This window comes from Serinus canaria, chromosome 25, assembly GCF_022539315.1.
Source record: "Serinus canaria isolate serCan28SL12 chromosome 25, serCan2020, whole genome shotgun sequence".
Classification (NCBI taxonomy): domain Eukaryota; kingdom Metazoa; phylum Chordata; class Aves; order Passeriformes; family Fringillidae; genus Serinus; species Serinus canaria.
The window spans coordinates 13,996,705-14,006,158 of NC_066338.1; the positions used below are offsets into that span (position 1 = coordinate 13,996,705).

General features: G+C 57.0%; 1 protein-coding gene across 4 annotated transcripts; it reads left to right on the forward strand.

Moving 5' to 3' along the window:
* The first annotated feature begins 453 nt into the window (after positions 1–453).
* On the forward strand, positions 454–9,328 carry SMG9 (SMG9 nonsense mediated mRNA decay factor). Of its 4 annotated transcripts, XM_050984531.1 has the most exons (12): positions 454–783; positions 1,421–1,492; positions 1,610–1,844; positions 2,506–2,603; positions 3,000–3,112; positions 3,935–4,046; positions 5,073–5,168; positions 5,240–5,325; positions 6,042–6,145; positions 7,590–7,697; positions 8,434–8,559; positions 9,144–9,323. In XM_050984531.1, the coding sequence occupies exons 1-12, from the start codon at positions 694–696 to the stop codon at positions 9,287–9,289; spliced, it is 1,386 nt and encodes a 461-aa protein (XP_050840488.1). In that variant the 5' UTR covers positions 454–693; the 3' UTR covers positions 9,290–9,323. The 4 variants fall into 4 exon arrangements, with proteins under 4 accessions (XP_050840488.1, XP_050840485.1, XP_050840486.1 ...); XM_050984528.1 differs by having other exon boundaries at positions 1,613–2,603; positions 9,144–9,322; XM_050984529.1 differs by lacking the exon at positions 454–783 and having other exon boundaries at positions 802–1,492; positions 1,610–2,603; positions 5,249–5,325; positions 9,144–9,328.
* Positions 9,329–9,454: the final 126 nt, after the last annotated feature.

The following is a 9,454-nucleotide window of genomic DNA, read 5'->3' on the forward strand; positions in this document are numbered from 1 at the left end:
GCCCTCAGGGGCTCCCGGACCCCCCAAAACCTCCCCGGGACCACCGAAAACCTTCCCGGAGACCCCAAAAAACCTCCAGGGGACCCCAGAAAACCTCCCCAGGAGCTGCTCGGACCCTCCGGGACCCTCTGAGGAACTTCCGGGACCCCCAAAAAATCCGCTACGGGACCCCCTCAGGACCCTCCGGGAGCGCCTCAGGAGCCTCCGGGACCCCCTCAAGACCCTCCGGGACCCCTTAGGACCTTCCGGGACCTCCTCAGGACCCTCCGTGACCCCTCAAGACCCTCCGGGAGCCCCTCAAGACCCTCCGGGACCCCTCAAGATCCTCCGGAACCCCACAGGACCTTCTGGGACCCCACAGGACCCTCCGGTCCCTCAAGACCCTCCGGACCCCTCAAGACCTCCGGAACCCCACAGGACCTTCCGGGACCTCTCAAGACCCTCCGGGAGCGCCTCAAGACCCTCCGGGACCCCTCAAGACCCTCCGGAACCCCACAGGACCTTCTGGGACCCCACAGGACCCTCCGGGACCCCTCAAGACCCTCCGGGATCCCTTAGGACCTTCCGAACGTCCTCAGGACCCTCCGTGACCCCTCAAGACCCTCCGTGACCCCTCAAGACCCTCCGGGACCCCCTCAGGACCCTCCGGGACCCCTCAGGACCCCCAGGGCCCTCCCCGGTGCCGCCGCCGCCATGTCGGACTCCGGGCAGAGCCCCGCCCCCGGCGCGCGGCGCCGCTGCTGGAACCGAGAGAAGGAAACGGAGGGAGGCGGAGAGAGGAGGGTGGGCGGGGCTCGGGGATGATTGACAGCGGTTCTGTGGGGAGTAGGGCGGGGTTTGGGGTTGATTGACAGTGTGGTGGATAGGGGCGGGATTTGGAATTGATTGACAGTGATTCTGTAGGGAGTAGGGCGGGGGTTGGGGTTGATTGACAGTGTGGGGGAGAGGGGCGGGGTTTGGAATTGATTGACAGCGGTTGTGTAGGGAGTTGAGCGGGGCTTGGGGTTGATGGACAGTGGTTGTGTGGAGAGTTGGGCGGGGCTTGGAGTTGATTGACAGCACTTGAGTGAGGAGTGGGGCGGGGTTTGAGATTGATTGACAGCGGTTATGTGGATAATGGGGCGGGGTTTGGGATTGATTGACAGCGGTTGCATGGAGATGGGAGTGGTGGTGGGGCGGGGCTTGTGGTAGGAGGAGCAAATGGGAGAGAGGGCGTGGCTTGTGGATGATTGACAGCAGCTGCATGGGGCGTGGCTGATTGAAGGGGTGTGGCTTTGATGGGTGTGGCACATGCTGGGCGTGGCCTAGAGCCCTATAGTGACCTATGAGAGGCCTGGCAGGGGGTGGGGCAATACCTTAGTGGGCGTGGCTGTCTGTGAGCATGGTGGGTGTGGCCTCGCTAACCCTGCCCCGCCCACAGGAGCTGGGGGAGGAGCCATCCGGACCCCTGCAGAAGACGCCAATCATCCTGGCCAAGCCCCCGGCCGAGCGGGTAAGTCTGGGGGGCGTGGCCACCATCAAAGGGGGCGTGGCTACATGGAAAAGTGGGAGTGGCCTTTTCCACTCCATGTGGCCACGCCCCATGACGTCATCTCCCATCCCCTCCCAGCAGCAGCCGCCTCCTGCCGCCCCCAAGGCGGGGCCAGCGCAAGCCCCGCCCCCTCCCGCGCCAGCCCCGCCCATCGTGCTGATGAAAGCGCGGGGGGAGGAGGGGCGTGGAGGGGGCGGGGCTTCGGCGACAGCAGGGGAAGGGCCACAGCAGGCTCCGCCCACCGAGAGGGAGGGGCCACGCCCCACCCAGCCTGTCTATCAACTGCACAGCCGGGGATTGGCCCCGCCCGCGCGCTGGACCGTGAGTGGGCGGGGCTTAAAGGGGCGTGGTTCGAGGTTGGGTGTGGGAGGAGCTAAAATGGGTGGGGTTTGTTGAGTGGGCGGGGCTAAATTGAGGGGGTTGGGTGAGGAAGGGGTGGGGCTTGAGGGGGCGTGGTCAACTGGGGGTGATTATGGGTGGGTGTGGTCATAGTGGGCGGGGCTAAATGGGAAGGTTTGAGGGGATTGGATGAAGAAGATGGGCGTGGTTTGGACTGGGCGTGGTCTAGGAGTGCCCACATATTGTGGGCGGAGCTAAAAGATGGGGCTCAAGGAGATTGGACATTAAAAATGGGCGTGGCTTTGTGTGGGGGCAGGACCATGGTTGGGTGTGGCCATTCTGGGTGTGGTCGCAGTGTGTGGGCGGAGCTAAAGCATACGGCTCAAAGCGATTGGGTGCAGAAAAGGGGTGTGGTTTGCCGTGTGGGCGTGGCCATTATGGGTGCGGCCATTGTGGGCGTGACCCCACCTTGTGGGCGTGACCAAATTCGCCCTCTTAAGGCGATGAGGCGCTAAAATGGGCGGAGTTTTATGGGGTGGGCGTGGCCACAGCCCTAATTAGGAAATAGAGGAGGAGTTGTGGAGGATGTGGGCGTGTCCTAAGAGTGGGCGTGTCCCTCCTGGCCCCTCCCCCAGCCGCCCAGGCCCAGGCCCGGCTGGCGGCGCCCGAGAAGATGAAAACCAGCATCAAACTGGTGGACGAGCAGATGAACTGGTGCGACAGCGCCCTCGAGGTGGGCGGGGCCACGGCCGGGGGGCGGGGCTGGGGGCGGGGCCAGAAACCTCCCACCGCATCCTGCTTTAAGCTGGGGGTGGAGCTTAAAGGGGTGGGCGGGGTTTGGGACCTCCCAGTCACTCCCAGTAGGTCCCAGTTTGGCCTGGGGGTGGGGTTTAGTGAGGTGGGCGTGGCCATGGGCGGGGCCAGGGCCCTCCCAGTGACTCCCAGTCCCTCCCAGTTCCTGCTGGAGCAGACGGAAGTGCTGGGGGCGGGGCTTAGCATGCTGGGGGCGTGGCTAGGCATGGTTGGGGTGGGGTTTAGCAGGGTGGGTGTGGTTGGGGTGGGGTTTAGTGAGGTGGGCGGGGCCGGGGGCGGGGCCAGGGCCCTCCCAGTGACTCCCAGTCCCTCCCAGTTCCTGCTGGAGCAGACGGACGTGCTGGTGGTGGGAGCGCTGGGGCTGCAGGGCACCGGGAAATCCACGGTGATGTCACTGCTGGCCGGGAACCAGCCCGAGGAGGATCCGCGGTACTGGGAGGGACTGGGAGGGACTGGGAGGGAATGGGAGGGACTGGGAGGGGACTGGGAGTGACTGGGAGGGGACTGGGAGGGACTGGGAGGGGACTGGGAGGGACTGGGAGGGACTGGGAGGGGACTGGGAGTGACTGGGAGGGGACTGGGGGGACTGGGATGGACTGGGATGGACTGGGAGGGACTGGGATCAAACTGGGATGGACTGGGATGGGTTACTGGTCCGTACTGGTCCATACTGGTCCATATTGGCCCATACCGGTCCATACTGGTTGATACTGGTCCATACTGGTCTGTACTGGTCCATACCGGCCCGTACTGGTTTATACTGGTTTATACCCGTCCGTATTGGTCCATACTGGTCCATAGTGGTCCATACCAGTCCATACTGGTCCATACTGGTTTCTACTGGTCCATACCGGTCCATACTGGTTTATTCTGGTCCATACCGGTCCATACCGGTCCGTACTGGTTTATACTGGTTTATACTGGTCCGTACTGGTTTATTCTGGTCCATACTGGTCCGTACTGGTCCATACTGGTTTATACTGGTCCGTACTGGTTTATTCTGGTCCATACTGGTCCGTACCGGTCCATACTGGTTTATACTGGTCCGTACTGGTCCATACCGGTCTATACCGGTCCATAGTGGTCTATACTGGTTTATACTGGTCTGTACTGGTCTGTACTGGTTCGTACTGGTTTATACTGGTCCATACTGGTTCACACTGGTCCATACTGGTTCACACTGGTCCATACTGGTCTGTACTGGTCTGTACTGGTCCGTACTGGTTTATACTGGTTTTTACTGGTCCCCAGCTCCTTCGTGTTCCGGCCGCAGCCGCCGGAGCTGCGCGAGAGGGGCGGGGCCCAGACCGGGGGCATCGACCTGTTCGTCACCCAGGAGCGCGTGCTCTTCCTCGACACCCAGGTGATCAATTAATTAACACTAATTAACCCTCATTAACCCTCATCAGCATCCAGCCCCCCCCCCCCCCGCTGCCTGCCATTGGCCGGTACCCGCCTTTAATTACCGTTAATTGGCATTAATAACGTCCTAAATGTTGATTATTAGCTGAAAAGTTGGTTAATTAGAAAGTAATTAAGGTGGTTTTGGGTTAATTAATGGTATTAATTGGGCTTGCGGCTAATTAATGCCATTAGGTGAGAAGTTGGGTAATTAGAAAGTAATTAAGATGGTTTTGGGGTTAATTAATGTTATTAATTGGGTTTGGGGCTAATTAATGCTTATTTATTTATTAATTGAACAAATGAAGTTAATTAAGCTCTACTTGTTTGATTAATAGCATTAATTAGCCCAAAAGCGCTTTTATTGCACGTAATTGGCTTTAATTAGCTCATAATTAGCATTGATTACACAAAAAACTTCTTAATTGTGCTTAATTAAGTTTTTGTTACTATTAATTACTATATTTAAGTAGCATAATTACTAGTTTTAATAATTACTTATTGTAATTACTGTGTTTATTCTCATTATCATAGATAATTACAGTATTTATTTTAATTACCTTAACTAAAATAATTATTAATATAAATAAATAATCATTAATAATAGAAATTAATAACATGTAATGATAATCAATAACAACAATTAATAATAATTTAACTTAATAAGTTATCCTAGTTACAATAATTATGCTAATTACCATAATCCCCGCCCCCTCATTACCATACCAATGTGTGGGCATGGCCTCATTGACCCCCCCCATAGCCACGCCCCCAACCCATTCTTAAACCCCTTTCCCCGCCCTCTCATTACCATATATGGGGATGTGGGCGTGGTTTCATGGATCGGGCCACGCCCCCAGCCCATCCTAAGCCCCGCCCACCTGGATCACCACACCCCCAACCCATCCTTAGACCCCAATTTCCCCGCCCCCTCATTACCATATATGGGGATGTGGGCGTGGCCTCATGGATCGGGCCACGCCCCCAGCCCATCCTAAGCCCCGCCCACCTGGATCACCTGATCAACAACGACCGGAAGCTCCCACCTGAGTTCGCCCTCCCCCACGCCTACGTGGAGACCCAGGTGAGGGCGGGGCTTGGGGAGGGGCTAATTATGCTAATGAGGCAGGGTTTATGCTAATTTATGCAAATCAGTCCCTGCAGATCGCCGCCTTCCTGTTCACGGTGTGTCACGTGGTGCTGCTGGTGCAGGATTGGTTCACCGACCTGGGGCTCTACAGGTGACACAAAATGGCACAAAAATGGCACAAAAACGACCCAAAAACGGCGCAAAAATGGCACAAAAATGGCCCAGAAATGGCACAAAAATGACCTAAAAATGATCCTAAAATGGCACAAACATGGCACAAAATTGACCCAAAAAATGATGCAAAAATGACCTAAAAATGACACAAAAATGGCCCAAAAATGACACAAAAATGGCACTAAAACGGCACTAAAATGACCTAAAAATGGCACAAAAGGGACACAAAGCGAGCCAAAAAATGACCCAGAAACGACACGAAAGTGACCCAAAAAATGACCTAGAAACGACACGAAAGTGACCCAAAAAATGACCCAATAATGACCCAAAAATGATCAAAAAATGACACAAAGTCACCCAAACTGCCCCAAACCTCCCATATCTGCCCCCCCAATTGTCCTCACCCCCCCAATTGCCCCAAACCCCCCCCATAACTGCCCCAAATCCCCCCATAACCACCCCAAACCCCCCATAACTGCCCCAGACCCCCCATAACTGCCCCAGACCCCCCATAACTGCCCCAGACCCCCCCAGAACTGGCCCATAACTGCCCCAAACCCCCCATTCCCACCCCAACCCCCCATATCTGCCCCCCCAATTGCCCCAACACCCCCATATCTGCCCCCCAACTGCCCCCCAGCCCCCCCCAACTGCCCCCCACCCCCCAGTAATTGCCCCCCACCCTCCCCCCAGGTTCCTGCAGACGGCCGAGATGGTGAAGCCGCCGACGCCGTCGCCGAGCCACGACTCGAGCGGGGCCGGGCCCGAGGAGCCCTCGGAGTATTACCCACACCTGGGTGAGGCCTGGGGCTAATTAACACCGGGTTAATTACCTGGAGGTCATTAACATACAGATCATTAAGCTAGAGATCAATAATGTATGGATTCGGACCCAAAATCCCCCGAAATCGCCCCAAAATCCCCCCCAAATCTGATCCTGTGAACCTTGAGCCACACCTGGGTGAGGCCTGGGGTTAATTAACACCGGGTTAATTAACTTAGGGATCATTAACATATTGATAATTAACGTAGAGATCGTTAATTCAGAGAATCGGACCCAAAATCCCCCGAAATCGCCCCAAAATCCCCCCCAAATGTGGTCCTGTGGAGGCTGAGCCACACCTGGGTGAGGCCTGGGGTTAATTAACATCGAGTTAATTAACAGGGAGCTAATTAACCCATAGATAATTAACCCATAGATAATTAACCCATAGATAATTAACCCATAGATCCTGAACCTATAGACCTGACCAAGGTGCCCCCAGGTGTGCCCAGGTGCCCCCAGGTGTGTCCCAGGTGTGCCCCAGCTGTCCCCCAGGTGTGCCCAGGTGTGCCCCAGGTACCCCCAGGTGCCCCCAGGTGTGCCCCAGGTACCCCCAGGTGCCCCCAGGTGTGCCCAAGTGTGCCCAGGTGTGTCCCAGCTGTGCCCCAGGTGCCCCCAGCTGTGCCCAGGTGTGCCCCAGGTGTGCCCAGGTGTGCCCAGGTGCCCCCAGGTGTGCCCCAGGTACCCCCAGGTGCCCCCAGGTGTGCCCAGGTGTGCCCCAGGTGCCCCCAGCTGTGCCCAGGTGCCCCCAGGTGTGCCCCAGGTGTGTCTCAGGTGCCCCCAGGTGCCCCCAGGTGGGTCTCAGGTGCCCTCAGATGTGTCCCAAATGTGCCTGAGTATACCCAGGTGTGCCCAGGTGTACCCAGATGTGCCCAGACGCCTCCAGGTGCCTCCAGGTGTGCCCAGGTTTGTCCAGGTGTATCCCAAGTGTGCCCCAGGTGTGCCCAGGTGTGCCAAGGTGTATCCCAGGTGCCCTGAAGGTGCTTCCAGGTGTTCCCAGGTGCCCCCAGGTGTGCCCAGGTGTATCCCAGGTGCCCTGTAGGAGCCTCCAGGTGTTCCCAGGTGCCCCCAGGTGTGCCCAGGTGCCCCTAGATGTGTCCCAAATGTGCCCAGGTGTATCCCAGGTGGCTGGTGCCCCCAGGTGTGCCCAGGTGCCCTGTACCTGTACCCAGGTGTGCCCAGCTGTGCCCAGCTGTGTCCCAGCTGTGCCCAGGTGCCCCCAGCTGTACCCAGGTGCCCCCAGGTGTGTCCCAGGTGCCCCCAGGTGTGCCCAGGTGTGCAGTTAACCCCTCGTTCCCCGCAGTGTTCGTGCAGACCCGCGCCCCCCCCGAGAGTTTCTCCCCTGTAGGTGCCCCCAGCTGCCCCGTACCTGTGCCCAGGTGTGCCCAGGTGTGCAGTTAACCCCTCGTTCCCCGCAGTGTTCGTGCAGACCCGCGCCCCCCCCGAGAGTTTCTCCCCGCGCCGCCTGGGGCAGATGCAGCGCGTGCTCGGCCGCCTGATGGCGCACTCGCGCCTCAAGTACCGCGGTGATTTTGGGGGAAATTCCGGCGATTTTGGGGCTTTTTGGGCGTTTGAGGGGTCCTGAGGGGTCCCAGGTGGGATTTTGAGGGGATTTTGGGGTAATTTTGGGGTAATTTTGGGGGATTTTTGGGTGATGCGAGGCTCAAGTACCCGGTGTTTGGGGGAAATTCCGGCGATTTTGGGGCTTTTTGGGAGGTTTAGGGGGTCCTGAGGGGTCCCAGGTGGGATTTTGAGGGGATTTTGGGGTAATTTTGGGATAATTTTTGGTGAATTTTTGGGTGAATTTTGGGCTGATTTTGAGGTGAATTTTGGTGAATTTTGGGCTAATTTTGGGTGAATTTTGTGCTAATTTTGGGTGGATTTTGGGGTGATTTTGGGGTGAATTTTGGGCTGATTTTGGGGTGAATTTTGTGGGGATTTTGGGTCAATTTTGGGCTGATTTTGAGCAGATTTTAGGTGAATTTTTAAGCTGATTTTGGGGCGAATTTTGAGCTGATTTTGGGTGAATTTTGGGTGAATTTTGGGCTGATTTTGGGGTGAATTTTGGGCTGATTTTGAGCAGATTTTGAGGTAATTCGGGGTGAGTTTTGGGCTGATTTTGGGTGAATTTGAGTTGAATTTGGGGCAATTTTTGGTGAATTTTGGGCTGATTTTGAGCAGATTTTGGGTTCATTTTGGGCAGATTTTGGGGTGAATTTTGGGTCGATTTTGGCTGATTTTGGGCCATTTTCCCCACCCCAGGCTCGCTGTCCATGCGGGAGCTGCTCCCCTCCCCCCCCGGCGCCCCCCCAGCCCCCCCCGAGCCCGAGGTCAATCTGTTCCTGCTGCCCCCCCTGGAGGAGGAGCCCGAGGACGCCCTGCCCCGAGGTCAGACCAGTATAAACCAGTATAAACCAGTACAAACCAGTATAGACCAGTATAAACCAGTATAAACCAGTATAAACCCCCATAGGTGCAGGAGGGGCGCTGTTCCCTGCCCTGCCCCCACTCCGAGGCTGGGAGGGGGGAGGGGATGAGCCAGCCCCAGTATAAACCAGTACAAACCAGTACAAACCAGTATAAACCAGTACAGACCAGTATAAACCAGTATAAACTCCCACAGGTGGGGGAGGGGCGCTGTTCCCTGCCCTGCCCCCATTCCAGGGTCGGGAGGGGGGGGGGGGGATGAGCCAACCCCAGTATAAACCATTATAAACCAGTATAAACCAGTATAACCCATTATAACCATTAAAAACCATTATAACCAGTACAAACCAGTATAAACCAGTAAGCTGTGCGCTCCCACAGGTGGGGGAGGGGTGCTGTTCCCTGCCCTGCCCCCCACTCCAGGGTTGGGAGGGGGAGGGGATGAGCCAGCCCCAGTATAAACCAGTATAACCCAGTATAAACCATTATAATGATTAAAAACCAGTACAAACCAGTACAAACCAGTAAAACCAGTGTTCCCACAGGTGGGGGAGGGGCGCTGTTCCCTGCCCTGCCCCCATTCCGGGGTCGGGGGGGGCTCGGGGGGCTCCTGGCCCGGCTCAGGGGGAGGGTCCTGGCGGCCGCTCGCTCCCAGTTATCGCACAGCCTGCTGACCGAGAGGAACTGGTGAGACTGGGAGGGACTGGGAGGGACTGGGAATGGACTGGGAGGGACTGGGGGGCATTGGTATGGACTTGCAGGGACTGGGAGGGGATTGGGATAAACTGGGAGGGACTGGGATGGACTGGGAGAGACTGGGAGGGACTGGGAGGGGGTAAAAAGGGAATTTGGGGTA

Bases quoted from the DNA above. Each gene is read 5' to 3' on its own strand.
- SMG9 (XM_050984531.1), top strand. From the start codon at position 694: ATGTCGGACTCCGGGCAGAGCCCCGCCCCCGGCGCGCGGCGCCGCTGC. The intron at 784-1,420 runs GTGGGCGGGGCT...CCCCGCCCACAG, and splicing joins AGGGAGGCGGAGAGAGGAGG to GAGCTGGGGGAGGAGCCATC. The intron at 6,146-7,589 runs GTGAGGCCTGGG...CGTTCCCCGCAG, and splicing joins GGAGTATTACCCACACCTGG to TGTTCGTGCAGACCCGCGCC.